Source organism: Oryx dammah, unplaced genomic scaffold (genome assembly GCF_014754425.2).
Source record: "Oryx dammah isolate SB20612 unplaced genomic scaffold, SCBI_Odam_1.1 HiC_scaffold_2, whole genome shotgun sequence".
Classification (NCBI taxonomy): Eukaryota; Metazoa; Chordata; class Mammalia; order Artiodactyla; family Bovidae; genus Oryx; species Oryx dammah.
Window position 1 is genome coordinate 157,376,505 of NW_024070186.1, and position 25,684 is coordinate 157,402,188.

Genomic DNA, 25,684 nt, shown 5'->3' on the forward strand with positions numbered 1-25,684 from the left:
AAGTCTCTCACTAAGTCCCTCGGAGGCTCACCGGCACACACATACCCCTACTTTCATGCACTGAAACACACACTCTCTGCTTCTGTAACTCAGCTTGCCTCTTGCATGGTCTAGATCACCTAGATCAGCTAGTTTTGGGGAAAATGGAAACCTACAACAATTCTAGGGACTAAAACATCTCACTCACTCTTGCCCCTGCTTTTGCAATTGTCTAGCCCCTGTAACCTTAACTATGCTTGTCTGTGTAAACAGCAGGCAGTCCCCCACCCCCTCCCCATCCTGAGCGCCCAAAGTATCCAACAGACTACAGAACGCAGACCCGGAACTGGGACCCAATAAAGGAACTGTACACCCAACAATCGGGGCTCGGAGCTTGTGTGCTAACTCCTCTGGGCCTGCAGCGGAATAAACCCAAGTTCTCCAACTCTCCGAGTGTCGCTTGGTTTCTCGATCGCTAGTTTCTACGACATACCCGCTCACACTCAGGTTTGCCCCCGGATTCCTTCACCCACGCCTGTTTACACAGACTCCCATACCCACACCTACGCATACACAACTGTAACACTTCCATGCCCACTTGCACACTTACATATGTGAACACAACCACTGATGCCTACTTACACTCAGTTGCACTCAAACCAAAGGCAGAACAGGAGCGGTGACCTCCTCCCGGGCCCCGTGCTCCCCGCCCACTGGAGCCTGGCTCCCCCAGCAGGCGCCCCCGGTCAGGTTGGAGCCCCACAGCAGAGGCGGCAGCACCCGCTGCGTGCTCTCCCTGTCTTAGAGCTCACCCGCAGGCCAAGGGCCCATGTCTGCCGCCCTGAGCTGGACACAAGGTAGCCCGCTGGCTGAGGCTGCTGCAGGGAGTCTGCCTGCATCCCTCTCTCCTGACACAACCACCAGAGACAGACCCCAGAATGGGCCGGGCTAACCAGGAGCCGCGCGTGGAGGAGGGGCACAGGCTTCCTCAGAAGCAAACCCGGAACCAGGGGTCCTAAAGACCCTCTCACTAGGTGCAGATTCCTGAGGCACACGGGGCCCAGCCCCTCCAGCTTCAGAGGCCCCGTGTGTCTTCAGGGGCCCTTTGCTGGCCTGGGACCAGGAGGCAGTGGTCCTCTCTGAACAGAGGAGCTGCCACGGTCAGGTCAGTAAGCTAAGCCCAGGGCACGGCTTCAGACAGTGCTCTGGTCCTTGGCCACACAGAAAATAAAGTGGACAAGTTGGGGTTGGTCACTGGAGCCTGGAGAAGGACTGAACCCTCTGCCTGCCTGCCTGTCCACACTGCAGTGTGCACGGTGTCTGCACGCTCTGGGTCCTTTGTGAACTGGGGGACATCAACACAAGTCTTGGGTTGAGAGAGACAATGAAAGCTTCAGAGGGGCTACAGGAGGGTCCTTCAAAGGGAGGGGGGTGTGACCCAAGAACCTTGGCTGCACCACCTCTCCGTCCGGACAAGGCTCCCAGCCAGAGACAGGACAGTCTCTCCACGCCTGGCATTCCCCACCCTGCCAGGAGTAAGCCTGCCCTGTCCACCTGAATGCCCAGCCTGGCTGCCAGGGCCAGAGCTGGTGGTGTCCTCTCTGGAGCCCAGCGCCTGGGCTCACCTCCAGCGCTTGCCAAGGCCGGGCATCCAGTCCGACAGGTCTCCCTTCAGCGGGTGCTGCAGAGCATCCAGAACCCCTCCGTGACCCAGACTCTCGCTCCCAGCGGCCAGGAGCTCGGCCTGAGCAGGCCCTCAGCCAGGCCTGGGCCCACCCCCCAGTCCGTCCTGCCGCAGCACTCCCACCCCAGCCAGCACCACCTCAAGCCGTCCTCAATGGGTGCGAGCTGCCTTCCCAGAGAGGGTGGCCCCCTCCCGCTTCCTTTGGGCTGCCTCCACGGGACCCTCTCTGTCCCCACGCCCGAGACCCCAAGCAGCCTCTGCTGCAGGCCCTTGCCCCTCACAGGTATGGCTGCCATGTCCACTCTGGCAGGCGAGCCCAGGAGTCCACAGGTTCTCAGCCCACCGGGCCTCCTGAGCAGGACCCTGACGCCAGAAGGACAGTGTGAGCAGAGGCCCGGACCCCAGCCCCAGGGACACATGTGCGCAGCCTCACTGCCCTGTGCTCTGACGGAGGCGCTCCTGACTCGGAGGCCCAGCTCCCAGTGCCTCTTTCATGTTTTCTGAGGCCCTGGAAGGAGGAATCCACTGCAGCCGCCTCAGACATGTGCAGGTGACGGGCCAGGCCGGTGTCTGGACCACTCCCTGCCTGCAGACGGCTCTAGGACTTGAGGGGGTGGGGGCCCGACCACTGAGAGGCACCCCTACCAGCCATTAGCGGTTAGCTCAGCATGCCCACCTGAACTTTGGGGGCCTGCATGAGCTTAGGACCAGCCCCTGGCTATTTGGGGAAGAGGCAGCAGTGGGCCAGGCCAGCCAGGGGGTTGAAGTCACTGGCTATTTGAGGCAGCTGCCCCTCCCCACGTCTTAGGGCTGGGTAAGGGGGCCCTGAGCACCCGGCCCCCGGGGGGCAGCATTGGCAGCACAGCCCCAGGAAGGGGCAACGCGGCTGGGGGCTGCCCACGCTGCCTGAATGCCCCGGCCCGTCGGCCACAGAGGCCCCCGACCGAGGCGGCCCCTCTGCAGCCTCAGGGACAGCGCGGCTCCTCTGGCAGCATTCGCTGCCCTGCACAGAGGCAGAGAGAAGGCCCACGAGCAGTGTGCTGTGTGGGAGCTCGTGGAGCCACTGTCCTTTCAAGGCTCAGGGACCGACATTCCCTCCAGGCACAGGGCAGCTCCCCTGGGCACCAACCCCTTTCAGAGCACTGAGGGCTTCCGCCAAGGAGCCTCTCCCAGCCCAGCAGGCAGGCACACTGGGGACAGAGAAGGCCCTAGTCCCATCCTCCCGCTGAGCACCCACTTCTCACCCCGGCCAGCCCGCCACCCGCCCTGCAGGCCACAGTGGGAACACGCAGCCCACCACCTCACCACTTCCTGTCTGTGGTGGAGCCTCAGACCACAAAGCAGGAAGTGGTGGGGGCGGGGGGTGGTGTAGGATGGGGCAGAGGTTGTGCAAGGCCCTGCACTTGGGCTGAACATCTGGAGATCTGGAGAAGGGGCTGCTGGCTCCAGCCCCATCTCCTCCCTCTGGGCTGCCCTCCAAACCTCTCTTAGTCTTCAAGTTGGGGATAAGACACCCTGAAGGAATATGTGAACTCCTGAGATTTCTGCAAGGTCCATGCACCATTCTTGAAATTGAAATGAAAACGAATCCAAAACAGCAGCCACCGTGCCCCTGGGCCCCCCAGGGGGATGGGCCCAACTGTGGCCTCAGCTCGCCTCAGGGCAGGGGGAGGGAGGCTGGGCACACAGGAAGGCCGGAAGCGGGGGGCCTTGTTCTGGCAGAAAGGATGCAGCGGGCGAGGAGGGAAGAAGGGAAGAAGGATGGGAGTCACATCCAGGCCTGCCTCACAAGTTCCCACTGACGACACACTGCCCACCCCCGGAAGGAAGCAGCCCTCAGTGCCACACACAGCTGGGCGGCTTCCAGCAGGCGCTGCAAGGCTGCCCCTCCCTCCACAGGAAGTCCCCATGGGGGCCCTGCGAGGTGGGAGTGCACAGCTGGGCCGGGGCCTGGGCCTGCGCTGGAGCTGAGCCCCTGGGCTGGTCTGAGGAGGAGGAGGGGCTGGAGACCAGGGCTCTCCCAGCTGGACCTGCTGACCAGGCGCCAAGCACATGCTGGCCTGTCACAGGCCCTGGTACCTCCCCCCACCCCCACACAATCCTCTGCCCAGCAGCTCCCCACGGCCCCGTGGGTGCCCCTCACAGGGCCAGGATGACGCAGTCAGAAAGCTCAGAACACGCTCCGAGGCCGAGCTGTTCCCCATGCTGCCCCAAAGGGCAGTGACGCACCTCCCAGCGCCCCCAGCTGCTGCCCTGCAGGAAGGGTGGCCAGGGGTCTCCACAGCTCTCCTGCTGGCCTCATTCCACTCCAGCCCGCTCACTCCCAGAACTGTGCAGGTTCCTCTCAGCATCCTTAGGTGGTGGGAGGCATGGGGGCCCCACTCCTGAGAGTGTCCTGGGACCCACCCATAAGTGTTTGGGGTGGGGGCTCTTCCAGAAAGGCCTGGGCCCACCTCCTGGACAAAGTCTTCCGGGCCCACTCCCTCATCCAATCTATCCTCTCCACTCAAATGCCCCCTAGGTAATGCCCGTCTGCAGTCCAGGAAGGCGGGTTTCAAGGACCAGGGCTCCCATGCCCCCTCCCTCAGGCACACTCCACGTGCACCCCAAAACCACACTTCCAGCCGGGGCCCAGTCAAGGCTCCTAAGAGACCAGGCCTCTTGGAGGTCTGACCGCCAGCTGGTGAAGGAGTGCATTCTGCGGCTGCGGGGGGGTGCAAGTGTAGCGGGGGGAGAGGGGGCATGCCACTGGCAGAGGTGAGGAGCCCGGGGCTCCCCTTCACCCCAGCTGCCTGCTCCCCCTCACACTGCAAGCCTTCCAGCAGCCGCGGGCTTCGTCCAAGATGGGAAGTGGGGCGCCAGGCAGGGGCGCCAGCGGGAAACGCGGTTCCCCAGGCCGGCCCCCACCCCCGCCGAGGCGGACCCGGGCCGGCACCCGCCCCGCTCCGCTCCGCTCCGCTCCCCCGCCCGCAGCCGGCCTTCCGCCCTCCTCCGCGCAGGCGCCGGCTCCACCCCCGGACCGGGCGGTGCTTCCGGGTGGGCTCCTGGGTGGGCTCTGCGCCGGCGGGTCCGGAGCCGCGGCACAGCCGCCGGAAGCCTGCGAGTCGCGGGGCCCAGGTGAGTGCGCGCCCGGGAGCGCGTCCCTCCGAGGGCGCACGGCTGGACAGGCTCTGGGCTGAGACCCTCGCCGGAGTCGCAGCCCCACCGCGGTGAGCCCTGAGTGGGAGCCAGTAACGTGCTCCCGGGCCGCCCCTCTGCGTGTGCAGTCTCTAGATGAGCCCTGCCGGCGGGGTCGGACCCGCTCGGCCGCTCCATTTGCCAGCAGCAGAGTCGAGGCCCAGCCCGAGGCCTCCAGGAAGGAGAGCCCGAGCCCGGTTGCCTGGTTACATGCTGGGCACACGGCCCGGCTCACACGGCCCCTGCCCGGAGCCCGCCTGCCGCAGACGTGACCGGCCGGTTGGCTACTTCCGCACAGCCCTCCCTCCAGTGCGTGTCCAAGAAGGATGAACACTCTGTAACTGACTCTGTTCGCCCAGGTTTTGACGGAGGGCTGGCAGGTGTCTTGGGTGCCTCCTTCCAGGCGGCTGTTTCCTGCCCTCCCCTGGGGAGGCCCATCCTGGCAAGAGACCCCAGGTTTTGCCCAGAGGGGCTCTGGCGAGGGTGTTTCTTCCTAACACTAGTGAGTGCTGGCTGTAGGCTGGCTGAGTACTTCCCCAGCTTCTCGTTTTATTCTCAGAACCACCCTGTGTGACGATGTTAGTTCCCTTTCTGCAGGTGAAACAGGCACAGACATTAAGTCACTTTCTGGGGCAGCCGTCACTCTTGGGTGCAGCAGCAGGCTCACCCCCCTCCTCAGCCTGAGGATCTGAACCGAGGCCTCTCTGAGCCTCACTCCCAGGGCAGCTGTATGAGCCCCCACTGCCCAGGGTGGGCCAGGGCAGAGACCCAGAGTCAGCCTGGAGCCTCAGGCAGGCCGGGAGCCACATCCCGGCTGAGGAGCGGGACCGCAGCGTCCCGGAGTGCAAGCCCACGCTCGGTGTCGGAAGATGGGCAAGGCTGCAGTTGCAGTCACATCAAGGTCCATTCTCAGCTGACCAGTGGCTCCAGACAACATACAGTGTCAGCACTTACGTTAAAGATGATGGGTCTGTCGCATGCCAGGGAGGCACTGGAATCAACCCGAGGAGGGTGTCCAGGCCCCAGTGCTCATCTGGGTCTTCCCTGGGAGACTGGCCCGTCCCAGAATGACTGAGGGTGTGTGGTCAGGTTCCCAGCCCTGCGGCAGCAACTGGGAAGCAGACGGTGTGCTGGTCTCGGCGGAGCCTCATCACTCCTGGGACCTCACCTTTGCTTCACTTCTTATTCTGACATCCTGAGTCACGAGCCACAGGACAGCTGGGGACTCATCAGGGGTGTCCTGAGCCAAGGAGATGGGCGACCTGGTGCTCACCCATGGGGGTGTCAGGCCTTCTGGGCCTTGTAGGAGGGGTCGGGCACGGCAGGAGTCCTGCTGACGTGGGGAAGGGGTGTGGATGACTCGACCCCCCGTCTGTTCCTTGGCCAAGGCTCCAGTGGGTCACAGCTGACTTAAAGTTCCTGGTCAGGGTCGGGTGCCAAGGGCTCAGAAGCTCAGAAGTCCACTTGGGGACCACGTGATGAGTGGGTCAGCGGGGACCAGCCCTGACCCAGGCCTGGGTGCCACTGTCCCCTCCCCAGGCCCTGAAGCCCTCTGCCACTGAGCTGTGTAAGTGCTTCGTACAGACAGCTCACGGGGCAGAGTGGCTGCCTCGTCACTGCCTTTACGTGCAGTCATTTCCCAAGGCCTCCGGGTGCTCCGCCGAAGGCCTCCGGGTCCCCGCCTGGGCGGAGCACGTCAGGTGTGGCATCGTCTGCAGCTGGTTGCCCCCATTTTGCAGATGAGGTAGACAGGCAGGCAGTTCAATGAGTCCTTGAGTTCCTGACTTCACTGAACAACCATCTGTCCTCCCCAGATGATTTTGTCCTTTCCCATTTCAGCTTTCCTGCACGATGGGGCAAAAAAAGCAGCGAGCTTTGGAGGCCAAGCGGCATCAGAGCCCATCAGACGGGACCCAGACGCCTTCCCCCAAGGAGCTGCACCCGGGGCCTCCTGCGACCCTGGGCCCCACGCGCAGCATCTATTTCTCAAGCCCAGAGGGCTGTCCTGCTCGCCTGGGATCAGCATTTTTCGACCAGCCCGCAGTGTCCCTGGCCCGGGCATTTCTCGGACAGGTAATGGGAATGTAGCAGCGTGGCCTCCGTGTGAAGAGTCACCACTGGGCAGCGTCTGTGGGCACAGGCCTCTTCCCACTGGGCTCACGTCCCTGACTTGGCCCTGCGTGTCCTCACACAGTCAGCCGCTTTGCCCACACTTGCCCTGAGGAGCTTCACCTGAGTCGCCTGGGGCAGGGGCTGGGTGCAGGGTTGGCTGAGAACGCCGAGGTTGCTGGGGTGCCTGCCTGCTCTGGGCAGTGAGAGTGAGGAGGCGGGGTGTGGGAGCGCTGGCCCTGGTCCGCCTGGGATGCAGGTTTCTCACAAGGACTGCAGTCCCTGCTGGCCCTGTCACATGCCGTGCCCCCTGGCACAGCCACTGCCCTGCTGGAGTTGGTCTGTGTGTGTAGCACCTTAGACACACAGCAGCCGAGGCCACGGCACATAGGCTGTCCTGCATCCGCACGGTCTGGCAACAGCCTCCTCCTCACCACTGGCTGGCGTCCCGGCAGCCCCTGCAGCCCGGGCCCCTGGGGTGGGTGCTGGATGCCCAGGGCCCGTGGGGGAGCCTGCTCCAGGCGGCGTACACACAGCATGTGCCGCATCTGTCTGGAGCACCATCGGGCTACAGTCCTGGTGCCAAACCTGAGCCCTGGCCTTCTGGTCGTCCTGGAGGCTCTGTGGCTGTGTCGTGTCCTCTCACGAGCGTACCGTGAGGTTAGAATAGCCAAGGAGAGTCAGTTTCTGGGCCTATTTGAAAACTGGTGCCAAGAACGGATCCTAAAATGTAAACTAGTGGAGCGTGACCTAAAGTCGAGAAGGGAGCAGTCTGTTCCCCTGAGGACACTCTGAGCTGCAGGGGCCAGGAGGTCCTGAAAGCACGTGGAGTCAGGAGAGGTTATGACCTGACACAAAGTGGCACGGGGCAGGCGAGTCCAGTGTCCTGTCGAGGACCCCGGGTCCTCACTGGCTCCCCCTGGGCTCCCGGCATGCCCATTTGAGCCTGAGGGTGGACAGGGCAGTGTCCAGCAGAGAAGGGAGGGTCTTATCCCATGTGCCCCTTTCCTGCAGGAGGAGAACCCTTCTCAGACACTCCCAGTGGATGTCCTCTGTAGAGCCCATACCAGATGTGGGTCATGCATTCATCCTCAGGCAGGTCAGCGCAAGGAGCTACGGGTTGCCGCAACAGCCCAGACCACTCTGTGTCCCCTTGTGGGCTGAGAAGGGTCCTCTCGGGACCCCCACCAGCAAGCAGGGGATGTTTGTGATGGGGCTGAGGGCCAGCCGACACCTGCTGTCTGAGAGAAGGTCATGAGATTCGGGGCAGGAGCAGACCGTGAGCACGGGGCTGCGGGAGGCTCTGCCCACCCCATGGCGGTGCGGAAACCATCAGGCTGTTTCCTGACCCTGGCCAGACAGAGTGGGCTCCGTGGGTTAAGGGGCGGTGGCCTGGCCATCCACTCGATTGCTCTGGCCTAAGGATAAGGCAGGTGCTGGGGACGTCCTGAGGAGGTGGCCATCCCTGATACTCCACCATGAACCCTGGTTGAGTCAGACCTGGGGCTGCAGACACTGGGCATGCTTGCCAGCCATTCCCAGGGCTGGGCCACGGTGCCGCGTGGTGCAGGCATCGGGCACGGGGGCTCCAGACGGGCGGGCCCAGCTCTGGCGTGCCCAGCGCTCTTGAGGGCCCTGGCTCCCCTGAGGCCTGCTCTCCTTGGTGCTCTGCTGGCCCCAGGGGACAGCCCCTGACAGCTGCCCCTGCCTTGTGCTCAGCCAGCCTCTGTCCCCCACTGGACCCAACCCCAGACCCACCCAGTCCCCGCCCTAGGGTATTGTCCAAGGCAGCCAGGCGCCAGGCCCGCCTCCCCAGCCCACTGCCTGTGCTGACCCCCAGTTCAAGGAGCTTGCCACCCCGGGGCTGGGGGCCAGACTAGGGCACCGCGGGGCAGCTGGTCCTGCTGCTTTCAGAGCTGGCTGGGTGGACGCTGAGCACAACCTTTTGCAGTTGGTCCGGGTGGAGAGCTCCACGGGCCCTGGAATCCTGGGCAGGGCCCTGTGCCCTTCACACAGCTCAGCCCCAGGCTAAGCGTCAGGTCCGGGGGCACTGGGCGGGGAGGGCAGGGCCCCCGTGAGAGGAGGTGCGAGGACTCGCTGGTGCTGAGCACACTCCGACCCTGGCTGGCCCAGGCTGGCTGCGCCCTGTGGATGGGACACTCGCTGAGCAGGGCCCATGGCCTGCGGCCCAGCGAGATGGGGGTCACCATGGCCGGCCCAGCTGTATGCGGATGTCCTGGGACATCCCAAGCTGGGGAGGGGTGTCCAGGCCGCGAGCCATCAGCAGGGAACAAGCCTTCTTTCTCCCCGGAGCAGATCTTGGTCCGACGACTGGATGACGGCACGGAGCTCCGCGGCCGCATCGTGGAGACTGAGGCATACTTGGGGCCAGAGGATGAAGCTGCCCATTCAAGGGGCGGCCGGCAGACCCCCCGCAACCGTAGCATGTTCATGAAGCCTGGGACCCTCTACGTTTATCTCATCTACGGCATGTACTTCTGCATGAACGTCTCCAGCCAAGGTGAGGAGGACCAAGGGGCAGGTGTCTGAGCCAGGGGCGCCTTGGGAGCGAGGCTGCGGCGTCACCCTGGCTGCACTGCCAGTGGCTCAGAGGCGCCGGGGGCCTGTGGAACAGAGATAGACCTGAACCCAGAGCGGGCGGGTGCAGGAGCCTGCAGGTGGCCGCTGGTGCCACTGCTGGCCCAGGAGGACTCAGAGGGGCCAACTGTGGGGAAACAATGGTGCGATCAATTTGAGGTGTGCTAGGCTCAGGCAGGAGCCTCGCCAGTGGGCAGTCACGGGGTCTCAGCAGGGCTGACCCTGCCACCGTGGGGAACACGAGGCAACGTCTGGATGCTCTCGGCTGTCAGAGCCCTGGGGTGCTCCTGGCTTCCTGTGCATAGAGGTCAGGGAAGGTGCGCACCGTTCATGACGCATAGGACGCCCGACTCCACAGAGAATCGTGGCCCCAGGGTCAGCGGTGCCAAATGGAGAGAGGCTATCTAGAGCTCCCCCTCGTTGGGGGGCCCACCAGGTCCTTCGTGAGTAGGCACCTCTGTTTTCTGGGGCATCTGTGCTGGGAAGGAAGCGCCCGGCAGTGGGTCTCCCCAGCCCAGTCTGGCCAGCCAGTCCCAGCATCCATCTGCTGAGCCTCCGTCCGAAGATGAAGACTTGGGGGCTTCAGGGATGTCGGTCACACTGGAGAATTCCAGTGACGTGCAAATTGTGATTGCCCAGAGTGGACAGCTGCAGATGCTGAGTGCAGGCCGCAGGCTGGAGGATGCGGGGAGCCCTGACTGGCCCTGCACCCCGCCTTGCAGAAGGCAGTTATGTGAAGCTGAGTGACAGGGACCGCCCCAGGGGCCTGTTATCTCCTGGAGAACCTTCCAGTGGCCAAGCTTTTCTTTGGCATTAGAACCAACTCCTAGTGAGGGGAGACTGCACTTAGACAAGGGGCTGCGGTTGGTGAGGAAGGGAAGGCATTTTTGGGGAAACAGTTGGACCGGGAAAATGAGGGAGGTGGTGTGTTCCTTTCTGGTCATGTGACCAGGATGCCCAGAAACGTCCCGGTCAGGGGAACAGAAAACTGCAGGGTGCAGACAGCCGGGGCCAAGCGTCATCCAGGAGGGAGGGAGGGGCAGCGGGGCCGGTCTGTGCCTGCAGGGTGGAGGCCTGGCAGAGACCGAGCAGCTGCTGCGGGCGGGGGCGAGGGGGGAGGATGGGGAGGCCCGGTGGGAAGAGCTGGGGCTGCGCTCACATGCGTCCTTGGAGGAGGGGGGGGCTGCTCCCCTGACCTGTGTGCAGGCAGCACCCGGTGCGCTTGGCGGAACCAGAGGGAGCTGTGCAGCTGGTGAGGGAGGGCCCAGGGATCATGGAGGGACTAGAGCCCAGGCTTGGGCGCCCTCAGGCCATCCCGAAGTGCTTTGAAAAGTGGCTGGTTCAGGCTTGTGGGCTGTGCAGGAGGCCAGCTCCTGGGTGCTGTTGGGAAGCCCTGTGTGGCTAAGGCCCGGGAGGGACTGGGCTGGCCACGCATTGGGCTGAGCCCCTCAGATCCCAGCGGGCCGGGTGGGTCCCAGGCCCAGAGCAACCCCTGTGCTCAGCTGGGGATCAAGGGCTCTGGACAGGTGTGTCTTCTCTGCGGAATCCCAGGTCCTGGGTGTCGGCCATCCCTCAGTGGCCTGGACTGGGGGGTGGGGGGCAGGGCCCAAGGTGGGGGACTGTGTTGGCCCCTCTCCCTATGGGGTCACAGGGTGGGGCTCACCTGCACCCTGTGTGCACCGGGGGCTGCTCCCGTGGGTGAGATGCCCGTGGGGGCCATCTCTGGGGCTTCCATTGCCTACCGACCTTACAGTTAGCGCCAGGCACGCAAACCAGAGGAAGCCAAGGAGCTCCATGCCTCCCCAGCTGGTGGGCACGCGGCTGAGGTGCCTGTAGGAGGCACAGGTGAGCAGGACGGGTGGCAGGCAGAGGGTCTGGGCAGAGAGTGAGCACAGTGTCCCCAGCCGCTCTGGTCGGGCCTTGGATAGGAGAACCACAGCCTGGAAGCTCCATCTCCCACAGGGGACGGGGCGTGTGTCCTGCTCCGAGCGCTGGAGCCCCTGGGGGGCCTAGAGGCCATGCGGCAGCTTCGGCACACCCTCCGCAAAGGTGCTGCGGGACGAGCCCTCAAAGACCGTGAGCTCTGCAACGGCCCCTCCAAGCTGTGCCAGGCCCTGGCCATCGACAGGAGCTTCGACCAGCACGACCTGGCCAGGGACGAGTCTGTGTGGCTGGAGCAGGGCCCCCCCGAGCCCAGTGAGCCAGCCGTGGTGGCAGCAGCCCGTGTGGGCATAGGCCAGGCTGGCGAGTGGGCCCAGAAGCCCCTGCGCTTCTACATACGGGGCAGCCCCTGGGTCAGTGTGGTGGACAGGGCGGCAGAGCGGGACACATAGGCTGGAGCCAGGGCCTGCTCCCACAAAGACTTTTAATTGTTTACAAACGAAATAAACGATGTGTTTCTAGAAGAGTGTCCTTTACACCTTGGCCAGAGACCCCTTGGCAGCCAGCTCTGCTCCGGGAGGACCCAGGGCCACTGTGCCCACTTTCAGGCGTGAGGCCACCCCGGGGTGCAGGGCACCACGGCAGACACACCCCAGGGGAAGCAGAGCAACTCCCCACAGGACGTCCTGAGCCAGGTCCTGGTGCCTCAGGTGGCCACGGAGGGGAATGCTTGGCCACAGCCTCCAGAGGCCAACATGGGAGGGTGGGAGTGGGGGTGCTGAGGAGGTGCCCGCAGGCAGGCAGTGCCAGGCCAGACAGGGCGGCGAGGGACACAGGCAGAATCCCGTGGGAGGCATGCAGCCCTCAAGAGGCCCGCGTGCTGGTTGCGCCCCTACCTCGAGCCTCACCTTCACAGCCCAGGGCCCCTGAGACTGTCCTGAAGACGAAGATGAGGAGAGCAAGGCCCTGCAGTGGGAGGGAGCCAGGGATGAGAGGCAGTGCCCCCGCCCAGCTCACGTGAGCAGGGCTTGGAAGACAGCGATGACCGGGTCCTCGTGGGTGGTCACCACCAGAACACTGCGGAACTTGTCCACGAGCGCCAGCAGCTGGGAGCGCCGCGTGTTCTCGTTGTACATGATCTCCTCCAGGTGGTGGCGGCCGCGGAAGTAGTGCAGGAGCCTGCCGGGGGCGGGAGGGCATGAGGACAGCTACGGCGGGGGGCTCAGACAGCCCGCGGGACCCGCTCCCACCACAGCCCCTCGGTGGAGGAGGGGGGCAGACGGGCAGCCTAACTTCTGCCCTCCGTGTCACTGCAGCTCGGGGGAGTCTGGCCTGGAGGCTTGGCCCCTGACGACCTGCTGCTCCCGGAACACCACGTGCCCAGTGCCCCCAGGTCTGTCACCCATGACGTACAGACCTCAGGCCCCACCCCGGATCCCTGCCCAGCCCTACGAGGACGACATGACGAGCAGCACCGGAAGGAGGTCCAGGAGACGCCCCACACGCAGGCGCCAGTCCTGAGGTCTGTGCTGAGGTCCACCGCCCGTCTCTCTGCACATGGGGCCCCGCCGCACCTGGCAAACATGCGGAGGTCCTCGGGGTTCTGGGCCGCAGGCACACTGAGGATGGCGGCCCGCTCGTGCTCAGACAGGCTGGCCAACAGGCTCTCTGTCATCCTCCTGTTCAGCGGCGAGTCCCCGCTGGGGAGCAGCTCAGCGCTGGAGTTGTCCATGCTGGGGCTGGTGAGCGTCATGTCGTCGCTGCTGGCTGAGAACCAGCAGAGTCAGGCAGCGGCGGCCCTGGCCCCGCGGTCACCCACTCCCACCTGGGAGCTCACCACCTCGCCCTTGGGGAGCTGCCCCAAACCCCAAGGTCATCCAGCCCCTCGCACTAACGGGGCCCTGGGCAGGTCGGGGTCCCCAAGCCGGGGACCTGGGCTCAGGGCTGCTGCCTTAGGGGGACACTGTGGCCAAATGGCTCTGCAGAGAAGGGACCAGTCACCATCTCCACAGAGGCCCTGGGGCTGCAGGTTTCAACGGTCCTCCAGGGATGCGGTGTGGTCTGCTCCAACCCCAGGCTGGGCCAGGCTGCTGCAACTCAGCAAGGCAGAGCCCCGTCCTCAGGGAAGCAGGGGAGGACCTCCCGTCCCCCAGGCAGAGCTGCCCAGCGGGGCAAGTGTGAGCAGGGGCTCAAGTGCGGCCCTGTGACGGTGCCCTGCTCACTCGCAGGTGCCCAAGTCGGACCTCCCAGCCACCCGCCTCTCCCAAGGGCGCCCAGGTGCTCACCCCCCACCAGACAGATGCCCGGGGGCAGGAAGCCCTACTTGGGGAGCCAAAGCTGAGGGCATTGGGCGTGCTGAGGCTGCGGCCGCCCACCCTGGTGGCCAGGGGCGCGTCATCCTCGCGGGCGCGGGGCTCGTCCTCGCTGGGTGAGGCCATCAGGCAGACGTAGGTGTGCAGCTGCACCAGGAGCCGGCGCTGCAGCATCCACACCACCATCTGGATGAGCTGCGTCTGCAGGCGGGGCGGGCACCAGAGGTCAGAGGGGGCACCCGGTGGGGCCACAGCGGCCCTCACTCCGCCACGTGCCCAGCTGCCCACACACCTTTCTGCCCAGAGCTGACAGGACCTGTGACATGGCGGCCCTGCTGTGCCGCCTCTCCCAGCCCGTGGGCTCTGTGGGGACCAGAGAGCAGAAAGTCCTCCCCTGGGTCGACCAGAAAGCCTGCCGGGGACAGGGACCCCCTGTGTGGGGGCATCCACGTCCCCAGGCCCATATGCCACCTTCCTGTCACTGGGGTTCCCTGCTGGGAGGGGCAGGCAAGCATGGACACACGGGTGTACCGTGAGCATGTGTGACCCAGTCACAGCAAGGAAAACGGAAGAGGACTCTAAAATACTTCAGGAGACCTTGTCAGCACCTGCACACATTTGGGGCCTTAAGTAGGAGTTAGGGAGGCAGGCGGCCTCACCTGGGACCCAGCAGAATCACAACCAGCTCCCCTCAGGCCAAGAAATTCCACCAGCCGCCGGGCCACTGGGAAGTCTGCACTGGGGAGGGGGAGGGTGCACACAGAGTGTGTCTTCTATTCAGCTGGCACAACCTGGCACTGTTCCAGGAAACCAAAGGTGCCGTGAACAACGGCATTTAGAACAGTCACGCTCGGCATCTAAGTGAAGGGACCAACAGACCAACCTCCAGCCTGGGGTTGGAGCAGACCACACCCCACCCCTGGGAGGACCAGATGGTGACTGACACAGTCTCTTCTCTGCGTTCACAACTTGAGGAGGAAAGGGCTGCTTTTAAGGACTGGCTTTGCCTACCAGCCCCGGCACTTGTTACAGCAAACACTTCACTCTGAAGACAAGCCTTGAGAACACCAGCCCATCTCCAACGTCCGTCCCACCTGGCTCTCCCCCGGGGCCCAGGGCTCAGGCTGGAGTGGAGGAGGGGCGAGGCCTGGCTCTGGGACCCAGGTCGCACTCAGTCCTTCTGTAAACACACAACTCACCGGTTCGTTCCCCATGCCTCGCCCCTCCCTGGTGGCCATCACACCACGCCCACACTCCTGCCAGCTCCTTGCCACCCTGACCCTGACCCACACCCAGGCCCGTCCCGTGCAGGCCCCAAACGTGAAAATTCTGGGGGTCTATGAGCTTAGACTTATACCCACAGATCCCGTGGCCACTGGGACCCTGGCAGGCAGGGGAGGGAGTGGGAGGGCAGGGCCCAGGCTCAGTAAAACAAAACCTCTGTGTTCCCAATTCTAGGACCCCCAGGTCCAGAAGGGGCACCAGGTGGCTCTGTTGTCCCAGGAGTGGTCACAATCTCCTGCCAGTTGACCTCTTAGCTCTGCCCTAAACCTGAGAACTGCCTGCCACGAGCAGACGGGGCTCCGTGTGTGGAGGGACCGGCATTGCCCAGGTGTCGGCAGGCAGCCTAGCCAGGCAGCTGGCCTCTGGCAGGGCAGGTGTCACCTACACAGCAAGCACTACCCCCAACCCAGGCTTTGGGCGCAGCAACACGGCGGGCCTGGGACCAATTGGGGACCGAAGCCAGGTGGCTGGTCCCTGTGCACCCCCAGCTCCCAAGACTCACCTCCTGCACAGGGGGGGCCAGGGGGTTCCTGAATTCTGACAAGGAGACAGGCAAGGAGAACTTGGCAAGGACAGACGGCAGGTCGTGAGATGGAAACTGGCGTGAGAACTGCTCGGCGAGCGGGGAATACCTGGGGATGGGGGTGAGGATCCCTGAGCTCGAGAGGTCTCCCCTCGGTCAGGCATCTGTGTCCTCGCCTCCAGCCCACACTGGGCAGGAGGGAACACAGCATGATGAGGGGGCCGGGAGGGTGCAGTGAGGACAGAGCCCAGAGGCCTTCCCCACGCGGCAGCCCGTGAGCCTCTGCATCGGGACCAAGGCTCCTGACCTCCCAGCAGGCGCCCTGTGCAGGGCCCACTGGCTGGCAGGTGTGGGCAGGCGCAGACCTCTCCCAGAGGCTGCAAGTGCAGAGCAGCACAGGCCTTGGTGGCGCCGGAGGGGCGGGACCAGGCCAGAACTGGGACACAGGCCTGGCGGAGCTGGGAGCACCACCTGGGGCCCTGTCAGCCAGAGGGACTCACAGACACACGCTGGCGTTGGGAGACAGCATGTAGACGTTGTTTTCACACAGCGGGTAGATGATGATGGCCTTGCCCCAGTACACCAGGTGGGCTGCAAGCTGGAAAACCTGCAGGCAGGGGCCAGGGACAGTGCTGGGAGGCTGACCCTTCTGCCATCCGTCCCTGAGCTGTCCTGGCTGGCCCCGGCACGGATGCCTGGGGCAACCAGGACAAGGTCGACTCAGCTGTCCAAGGGTCTTGGCTGCTCATCCTGGCAGAGGCCAGCCTCTAGCCCACCAGCATCGAGCACCAGGACAGTGGATGAGGGGTCGCTGCACCCACCCCCACCCCTCGCTCATCCCTGGAGAACCTCCCTCTGTCCTGCTGCCCTGGGCTCTCAAGACATCAGGATGGCCCACAGACAGACCACAGCGCCGGGAGGGAGGGCCAGGGTGAGACCATGGCACCGGGCAGTGCTCACCCCGACCACCACAGCCAAGTGCCTGCGGGCACAGCACCAAAACACCCCCACCTCGTCTTAGCAAACAGGGCCTCCAATGGCCCCAACTCAAACACAAGGACGCTTCAGTCCCACTGCTGACCCTCCCTCTCGCCCCAAGTCCCAGTGGCAACGGCTCGAAAGGAAACAGGCTCACGTCCCTGTGTCTCTGCCACCACCTCGCCCAGTGGGTCCACATCCCCTCTCCCTGCAGCCAAGCGCCCGCTCCAGGCTGAAACTGGGAGCACTGGGCTGGAGTCAGGCTGTCGGGAGGGACACTGATCTTTCCCTCCAAGATACAAGCTGCTGCTCCTGGCATGAGGTGAGGTGAGGCCACGCCTCCCACCTTGGCCTCCACGGTCACCTCTCCTGCAGGTCACCTCCCGCCTCCTCTTCTGTAGTCAAAGCCTCTTCACCTGCCTCCCTCTCATGAGGGCCCACCCAGATCACCCAGGATTATCGCCCCACATCAAGAGTGTCAATTCCATCTGCAAAGTTCCACATAAGGAAGGTCCCACTCACATTAGGACGCAGAGGTCTACGAGGGCATTGTTCATCCATTACAAGTAATGTAAGTATAATCCTAATTTTGTTATTCAAAGATTATGTATTAACATTTATATAAAAGAGTTGGAGGAATCTACTGTGGTTACTGCTGCGATATGGGACTGTGGGCACTTACTCTGTGTCTATAATTTGTGTGATATTTGAACTTTTATAAGAAAGAATCTATTAGTTTCATTAAACAAAAACCTTCAAACCGCCTGATGACACTCACAGCTGAGGCCAACATTCCCTGATGTCTGCGCAGGGGCTCCGGCTGGGCTCACCAGCCTCCCCGGTGGGGCCTCCGCTGGGCCGCCTGCCGAAGGAAGCAGCAGTGCCAGCGGCCGGCATGGGCCACCCGCGGGGCCAGGCCCTGCGTGACCACACCAGCGGCAAACCCCGATCTGCACCGGGTTCAGTGTAGAGGGGCGAAGAAGCAGACGGCAAGGGGCCCCATGGCAAGGCCATGGCGAGACAGAGGCGATATCATCAGAGCTCTGTGCAGGGCAACTGCAGCCAGGGGGAGGCGTGTCCACATCGGCCTGTCGGGCAGCCGCGGGGGCAGAGAGGGCCCCTCCGAGCTGCACACGCACGGGCACCTGCTCTCAGCAACACCGGTCAGGACGCCACGCCAGTGCGCACACCACGGCCAGCGCCTGCGAGGCTTGTGTCTCCTGGGTGCTAGCAAGGCAGTCCAGGACCCCACATGAGACACCAGGCACAGGTCAATAAACACTCGCACGTGGGGTGGACAAAGGTCATGGGGTAAAGATGGGGGAAGGAATCTAGACAACAGAATCCCAAAGGGCTGCTTTGGGGGGGAAATGGCCTGAGAATCGGGCCTGGTGAACTAGCTCCCCTACTGTGCTAACGTGCCCATCTCCATGGAAAATTCTTAAAGAGATGGGAATACCAGACCGCCTTATCTGTCTCCTGAGAAACCTATTTGTAGGTCAAGAAGCAACAGTTATGAGTCAGACATGGAACAAGGGACTGGTTCAAAACTGGGAAAAGAGTAGGTCAAGGCTGTATATTGTCACCCTGCTTATTTATTTATGTCTAGAGTACATCATGCGAAATGCCAGGCTGGATGAAGGACAAGCTGGAATCAAGGTTATGGGAGAAAAATCAATAACCTGAGATATGCAGATAATACCACCCTAATGGCAGAAAGCCAAGAGGAACTAAAGAGCCTCTTGATGAGGGTGAAAGAGCAAAGTGGAAAAAGCTGGCTTAAAACTCAACATTAAAAAAAGTAAGATCATGGCATCCAGTCCTATCACTTCATAGCAAACAGATGGGGAAAATGTGGGAAAAGTATAGATTTTATTTTCCCAGGCTAGAAAATCACTCTGGATGATGACTGCAGCCATAAATTAAAAGACATTTGTTCCTTGAAAGGAAAACTATGACAAACCCAGACAGCGTATTAAAAAACAGAGGCATCACTTTGCCAACAAAGGTCCATATAGTCAAAGTTATGGTTTTTCTAGTAGTCATATGCAGATGTGAGAATTGGGCCATAAAAGCTGAGCACCAAAGAATTGATGCTTTCGAACTGTGGTGCTAGAGAAGACTCTTGAAAGTCCCTTGGACAGCAAGGAGATCAAATCAGTCAATCCTAAAGGAAACCAACCCTGAATGTTCATTGGAAGGACTGATGCTGAAGCTCCAATACTTTGGCCAACTGATGCAAAGAGCCAACTCACTGGAAAAGATGCTGATGGTGGGAAAAACTGAAGGCAAAAGGAGAAGGGGACGACAGAGGATGAGATGGTTGGATGGCATCATTGACTTGATGGCCACGAATTTGAGCAAACTCCAGGAGGCAGTGGAGGAGCGAGGCGTGTTGCTGTCCATGGGGTTACGAAGAGTTGGTCATGACTCAGTGACTGAACAACAACGGATATGCTGAGGAGCGAAGCCCGCAGGCCCTCTGGAGGTGCCTCATGCAACCCTGAGAGTTCTGTCCGGCCTCCGGAGGAGCTGTGGCCCCTGGCCTGGGCTCCGCTGCCCCCTGGTGGCCATGTGCTGGCCCACTCCAGACCCAGGGTCCCCCGGGGCTGTCGCTTGAGGCCCCCCTGACCCAGCCTCCAACCTTTTTCTGTGCTTTTCCTCACCTTCAGCCCTGCCCACTGTTCCGCCGGATCTACGGCCAAAGAGGAGGGGCCGCCATCTGATCAGAAAGGGCAGCCCCCAAGCATGTGACTCGGCAGAGAGATGGCACCTCGTACAGAACACGGGACCACATGCCATGGGGTGTGTCCTGCTCTACACGGCTCCCACGGGGCTAAGGCCACTCACCCAGCACCATGAAGGCCTCGCTCCTCTCTGCCACAGCCCAGCGGCCCCGCCACGATACAGAGACCTAGGAAGAACTCAGGCCCCCGGCCCAGAGGCCAGTCTGCCTCCAGATCCATCACTGCAGCGGCCCTTGGCTGGACTACGGCCCTAGGGAGGCAGCTTGAGGTGCCTCCCATGACACGTCCAGCCCCACCCCACACTGCCCATCCTGCCCACCGAGGGTATCTCCCCAGGCCCCCAGAGGTACCTGCAGCAAGGCCAGGTCTGCGTCCTGGGCCAGCTGCTGCAGGTTCTTCACGGCGGACGTGGTCTTGATCACCCGCACCAGGGCCGGGGAACAGTCAAGCGGGAGCTCACCCAGCAGGGACTTCTCATCGCTGAGGAGCAGCAGGGCGTGGTACGGGCTGCGGGGCAGAGACACGGTCAGCGGGACAAGCAGTTTCGGGCTCTCGGGGTGGGCACCTGGAGAGAAGAGGCCACGAGAGGAACTGGAAGACAGGGTCGTGCCCTGAGGCCTTTAAAAGCCTGTGAGGGTCACTGCTGCAGCAGAAGGGACTGCGGTAGCCCCGATGCCCCGGCCCCGCCCCACCCCTGGGACTGCCTGCAGCACTGGCCGACTGGAGAGTGGGTCAGCCCTTCCCGAGGAAGCAGCCCCAAAAAGGGCTTCCCTGGTGGCTCAGACAGGGAAGGGTCCGCCTGCAACGCGCGAGACTGGGCTGGGAAGATCCCCTGGAGAAGGGCATGGCTACCCACTCCAGGATTCTTGCCTGGAGAATCCCATGGACAGGGGAGCCTGGCGGGTGACAGTCTGTGGGGTTGCAGAGAGCACAACTGAGCAACTAAGCACAGCCTACAACACACAGGAAAAGCGAAACCCCCACCTCAGACTATGAACAGCGCCACCCAGACGCACGCTGGGAAGGAAGCCCAGGACAGGCACGGACAGCGCGGGGCCTGGGTGAGGGCGGAAGACAGCGCTCTGCTTCCTGTCCTCGAACATCTGCTGTCCTGTGCCCAGATCTCTTTTTCAGGTTAAAAGACATTTAAGGAGACAGAGAACTCGGTGGGGAAGGGGAAGGCAGGAGACTGGGTTCTGTGCTCTCCTTGCAGAAGGAAATCTGAAATGGACAGAGCCCACAAGTTCTGGTTCAAGCAGAGACCCCAGGAGTAACACCATGAAGACACAGCCCTCTGAGGGCCAGGCCCGCAGCCCCACCGAGGCCCCAGGCTGGGGCTGCAGCACAAAGCCCTGTTCGTCCAGGCAGTGCCGAGAGGCTCTGGGGGTCAGCTGGGGGTGGTGGTCACTCCTGGACAAAACTGGACACAAAAACGTGTTTACAAAGAGCAGAGCCCTACCTGCCAGTTTCTGTGGCAGGAAGAGGACCCAAGTGCTTGGTACACCTCAGGCAGACACAGGAGAGAAGGGCCGGCGGGTGTGGGGCTGGCACTCACCGGATGGCCTTCAGGCTGCGCTCGATGGCCTCTGGCGGGATGAGGCTGCTGGCCGCGTAGTGGATCTTGTGGGGCAGGCAGAAGCTCACCTCCAGCCAGCTGTTGACGTGGAGTCGCACCACCCCAGACGTGCACAAGCTGCAGACAGAGGGCCCTCAGCCTCGCACACGTGACCACACCTTGCACACTCGCCTGAGGGCGCCTCTGCCCGGCCCACAAGTACACTGCAGGGTACACGGCTTCCCAGACGAGGCTTCCCATCCTACCCCGTATCTCAGTAGGGTTAAGAGAAGAAAATGATGTATTAGGAACATACACAAAAGTTGCCTTTCTGGCCAGTCTTCAAATCTGCAGTCCAACCAGAGGCAAGGGATCAGGGAAGCCTCTCCGATCTCTGCCCTGGAGGCTCAATGCACCCGGGCGTCCCAGGGCTTCCTCTGCACGATGGGCGGCCAGGCAGGACAGAGCCCATCACCAAAAGGGAGAGATGAGCGGGAGAGGAAGGGGGAGCAGCGGGAGAGGAAGGGGGAGTGGGAGGGAAGGGTGGCGGTGCCCGGCCCCCGGACATCCCGAAGCTGCTGCCGATGGTGCAGCCCTGCAGGCGCTCCACAGCCAGCAGCCACGCCAGCCCCAGCTTGGGCTTTTGGCACCCCTCATCTCCCCAACCTTGCTCAGGCCAAGCACAGCGACTGTGACTCTCTGTCTCACATCCCACCTCAGACCGCCTGTCAATCCTGCCTGCTCCATGCAGGGACAAAGTGCATACCTGCTCCACTCTGGCCTCCCCAATCCGCCCTCCCTACGCAGACCCCCAGGGGTCCCACCTCAGCAATCCCAGCCAAGACCCCAAAGTGCCAGAGCCCTGTGAGACCTGCCCACTCTTGCCAACCCTGTGTCCTCCTGCTGGAGAGTCCAGCAGGACAGGCCGCCCTGCTGCTCTCCAAGCTCGTGGACTTGCCCTGGCCACACGCTCTCCCTCAGGGGTGCCAAGGCTCCTCCCTGCGTACAGATCTCAACTCAAGGCCCACCTTCTCAGTGGGGTGAGCCCCAAGCCTGGCCCTGGCCCCGCGGGCGGCTCCGAGCTGCCATCTGTCCTGTGCACTGGACAGCAGCAGGCCCTCCTGTCCGCGGTCAGTGCTGTTTTCCGACCAGAATCCACAAGGTGCGATGCTCACCGCACAGCCAGCAACAGGCAGGGACACTGAGAGCACTTCCCGCCTGGAGGGAGGAGGAGGCCTGAGGATGAGACCCTCTGGGCTGCCGTCTCTCAGGAACAAAGCTGAGGCCCTGACCTGGCCCGGGTGCCAGGCACAGAAGGAGTGACTGCTAGTGCAGAGAAGGGTGTGGGGCCTGTGCCCCCTGGGTGGCCCTCTTCCTGCCACACTCTGGCCCGCGCTGCTGGCACTCAGGCCTCGGGGCTCTCAGGCACAGGCTCAGGGATCTGGGTGCTAGAGGCGGCCTGCGGCCCCTGGCCCACATCCACAGGCTGTTCTTACAGTCCCTCCCCACAGCCCTGTCCAAAGAGCTGTGCAGAATCCACAGGCAGCAGTTTCAAATGTAAAAATCAGTCCTTATTGTCTCCAGCAGGGAAACGGCACCAGGGAGAGGAACCACGGGAAGCACACGGGGCACGCCTGTGACCTCACTGCCCCCAGGGCTCCTGCGGGCCCCAGCGTCGCTCCCTCTCCTGTGCTGCCACCGGGGCACCTGGAGGGCCGGGCCCTCTCGCCGGGCTTCCCTGTCCCCAGCCGTCCCCCTGGAGGGGTGAGAGAGGGTCTCAGGCCCCCAGCTGCAGGGGGCCACAAGCTGTGGCTTATATGTAGCTCACTTCACCCCTGCTCAGAAAGGCAGTGGACTCAGAACCAAGGTCTTCCTGTCTCTGAACTCCCCTCCAGGGCATGGCACAAGGCAGCTGCTGGGATGCCAGAGTCATAGTAAACGCCGAGATTCCTCTTTTCAAATGTAGCCAAGGGGGCTCCTCCAGGAGCCCAGCGATGCCATGTGCAAGCTGCTGAGCCACCAGGTCCAGGAGGAGGCCCCAGGCACTGGTTCAGGCTCTTGGTGCACAATCTACAGCCTGCATTTGGGGGCTCCCAGTCAGCCGTGCCAGGAAAGACACAGGGAATTGTAAGCAAACTATGTGAACACAAGAAGCCAGAGAGAGTGGTAAGAAAAGGGACGCAGAGGAGGGGGCAGGGGTAGGTGTAGCCTGGGGCCTCACGGGGATCAGCAGAGGTGCCAAATCTGGTACCAGGCAGACAAACCGTCAAGGCCTGTGCAGCACCATGGGGTCCCAGTCGATGGGGTTGCGAAGAGCTGGGCAGGACTGAGCGACTGAGCGCCAGCAGAGTAGAGGCTGGGCCCGAAGACGGTCCTGAGCAGCTCGCACTTGTACCCTCAGTGCAGCTAACGGTTTGCTGGGGACACTGAGGAAAACACTGTGCCCGTGTGAGGCTTATCCAGCCCCTCACACGGATAAGGCCACACCACACACTGGACTGCAGCTCTGAGACCCCGCCCAGCCTGCGACACGAGATAGATGCGCCCCCAGAGCCCGAGGCCCAAGGCGATCACACTGGCCTTTCAACAAGCTCTTATCTTTCACATCCCAGACGGCACAGGATGCAAGCTCATCCCCCACCTCACATCTCAGCATCCAAATTTCAGTCCCTAACCTAACGTCCTCCTGTGGGCTCACACCAGTCACCCTTCTCCCTGCCCCAGACCAGAGACCTCTGAAGCCAGCCCTGCACCCTCTGGTCCCAAACACAACACACAGGCACAACACTGCAATGATCCAAGAGGACTAGGTGGGCTCCTAACAGCCAGCACTGCAATTTCCAACACAGGTACACTTTGTGGAAAGGACTGAAACTCCCAGGATATTCGTGGGCGAGTCTGTGGGCCCGGCCCTGCTCTGGACAGGCAGCCGTGAGCAAGGCAGAGTACCCAGCACCCCCAGCACCCCCAGAGGCCAGGAACTGCTTGGCAAACACTTCTTCAAGCCCCACCACGGGATCCACATGCTGAACACAGATGGCCAGGGGACGTCCCCAACCTCGGGGGATGCTGTTGCTGAAGTAACCCAGCTACAAGGGGAGACACAGGTGCTGGGCAAGAAGCAGAGGGCTCCACGGAGTCACACGGCAGCAGCGGCTCAAAGACGCAGAGGTGCCAGCGCACAGGGCCTCCAAGCCACACCACACACGGGACTGTAGTCAAAGCACTCAGTCCAGAACGCCCCTGTGCAAGGTCCTGGCCCAGCCTCGAACCTCAACCAGACCTCAGCTTCAGGCCTCTTGCTTCTGCTCTAAGAAAGCCCTTCCCGGGGCCTGCCGGCGAGCCTCCACCGAGAAAGGGCTGTGTGCTCCCTACCACCTGCCTTCCTGCCCCTCGGTGCAGCCCGCCCTGCAGGAGCAGGGTGGGTCAGGCCAGACCCTCACAGCCTTCCCGCTGGGTCAGAGCCGCTGCTGTCAGCAGGCGGGGACAGGGGAGGACACGGATGGCCTGGGATTCCTACAGGAGAAGCACTTGGCGGACCCAGGGCACAAGAGTGGGGCCTGAGACAGGGAGGGGGTCATCTGGGTTCAGGAAGGAGGCAAAGGGCTGAATGGGGGATCCGGGAGCTGCTCTTGCTGAGTGCTGACGCCTGTCCCTGGAACTGCTGCCACTAGAGGGCGTTGGGCTGCCCCAGCTCCGGGCTCGGCCGCTCCAGCAGACCATGAAAGCAGCTGTCAACTCTCGAGGGTCAGCATCTCAACACAATTCAAGCCTAAGAATTCACAGCTCATTGTTTGCTCAGAAACATACTGTCTGGCTCTGGACTGCTTTTTACTGTAAGCGCACACTGGCTTGGATCTAGCATGCAGTTTCAAGGGACGCTGTTCTGATGTCCTCTTACACCCAGAGGTCACTGAAATAAAGACACGGTAACAGCAGCCACACTGTGCATCCCTGAGGACAGCTCTCCCTCCCACCTAAAGGCACCTGCGCCCCCCCAGGAGGAAACGGGGCCAGAGCAGAGCGTTCACAGAGAAGGGAACAGGGGTGGGCCCAGGTGAAGACGTGCACACCTGCATTCATATTGGCTGACCTGAGACACCAACCACCACCCACCGTGGTCAGCAGAACCCAAAAGCTCACAAGACTGTGTGTGGCAAAGTCAGGTGCTGCTGACAGGTGGGCAGACACAGCCATAGAGGGCGGCACCTCCGTGACACACACACCTGACTACTCAGCCGGCAGTTCCACTTAGGAATTTCTCTCAGGGATGCACAGGCACCCACAAAAAAAAAACACGTGTGGCTAAGCCGGATGTCCTTCAGCAGCAAAAGCCGGAGCCCATGAAGCCCCAGGGAGGCGGCAGGCAGCTGGGCAGCAAAGCCGGTCCTTATTTACCAACAGACAGATATCTAAGTTGCACATGGAGGTACAGGGCAACCGCACACACAGTATGCTGCGGGCTCACCCTCCTGTGCTTCGCGCCCTCTGAGGGGCACACAGCATGCAGCCACCTGACACATCCTGCCACCGGGACAGGACCTGGCGAGGTCTAAGGGGAAAGAAGCCCAGTGCTCTGACTTTCAGACCTGACCGACAGGGGACCTCTTCAAAGGCTTAAGCTAAATAACAAAAGGACAATTACCAAAACATCACAATGATTATCACTGGGCATGGGATTACAGATGGTTTTATTTTCTTTATACTTTCTTATGTCTATAATAAATACATAATATTGATGAAATCAGAAAAAACATTAACATTTAAAAAAAGGAGGGGGGAAATCTCTGGCAGCCCAGTGGTTAGGACTCCATGCTGCCACTGCAGGAGGCCAGGATTCAATCCCTGGTTGGGGAA

General features: G+C 62.3%; 2 protein-coding genes across 5 annotated transcripts in view; one reads left to right on the plus strand and one right to left on the minus strand.

Annotated features, from left to right (window-relative positions):
• Window positions 1–4,662: 4,662 nt before the first annotated feature.
• MPG (N-methylpurine DNA glycosylase) lies at window positions 4,663–11,949 on the plus strand. 2 transcript variants are annotated; one of them, XM_040229100.1, is made up of 4 exons: window positions 4,663–4,780; window positions 6,680–6,913; window positions 9,266–9,470; window positions 11,510–11,949. In XM_040229100.1, exons 2-4 carry the CDS (start codon window positions 6,692–6,694, stop codon window positions 11,878–11,880), a joined length of 798 nt encoding a protein of 265 aa, XP_040085034.1. In that variant the 5' UTR covers window positions 4,663–4,780; window positions 6,680–6,691; the 3' UTR covers window positions 11,881–11,949. The 2 variants fall into 2 exon arrangements, with proteins under 2 accessions (XP_040085034.1, XP_040085026.1); XM_040229092.1 differs by having other exon boundaries at window positions 4,668–4,780; window positions 6,655–6,913.
• The window catches only part of NPRL3 (NPR3 like, GATOR1 complex subunit), a 33,088-nt gene continuing 19,298 nt past the window's right edge, over window positions 11,895–25,684 (minus strand). For 2 of the 3 annotated variants that reach the window (XM_040229078.1, XM_040229062.1), the window contains 7 exons: window positions 20,828–20,965; window positions 19,623–19,779; window positions 16,048–16,154; window positions 15,527–15,656; window positions 13,752–13,941; window positions 13,003–13,195; window positions 11,895–12,607 (listed from right to left, as the gene is read on the minus strand). In XM_040229078.1, the coding sequence (XP_040085012.1) occupies window positions 12,442–12,607; window positions 13,003–13,195; window positions 13,752–13,941; window positions 15,527–15,656; window positions 16,048–16,154; window positions 19,623–19,779; window positions 20,828–20,965 (1,081 nt within the window). In that variant the 3' untranslated portion in view covers window positions 11,895–12,441. The remainder of the gene's footprint in view (window positions 12,608–13,002; window positions 13,196–13,751; window positions 13,942–15,526; window positions 15,657–16,047; window positions 16,155–19,622; window positions 19,780–20,827; window positions 20,966–25,684) is intronic. The other variant, XM_040229072.1, reaches the window with a different exon arrangement.

Coding starts and splice junctions, on each gene's coding strand:
- MPG (XM_040229100.1), top strand. CDS start 6,692: ATGGGGCAAAAAAAGCAGCGAGCTTTGGAGGCCAAGCGGCATCAGAGC. Junction 6,914..9,265: donor CCCGGGCATTTCTCGGACAG/GTAATGGGAATG, acceptor TCCCCGGAGCAG/ATCTTGGTCCGACGACTGGA. Junction 9,471..11,509: donor CATGAACGTCTCCAGCCAAG/GTGAGGAGGACC, acceptor CATCTCCCACAG/GGGACGGGGCGTGTGTCCTG.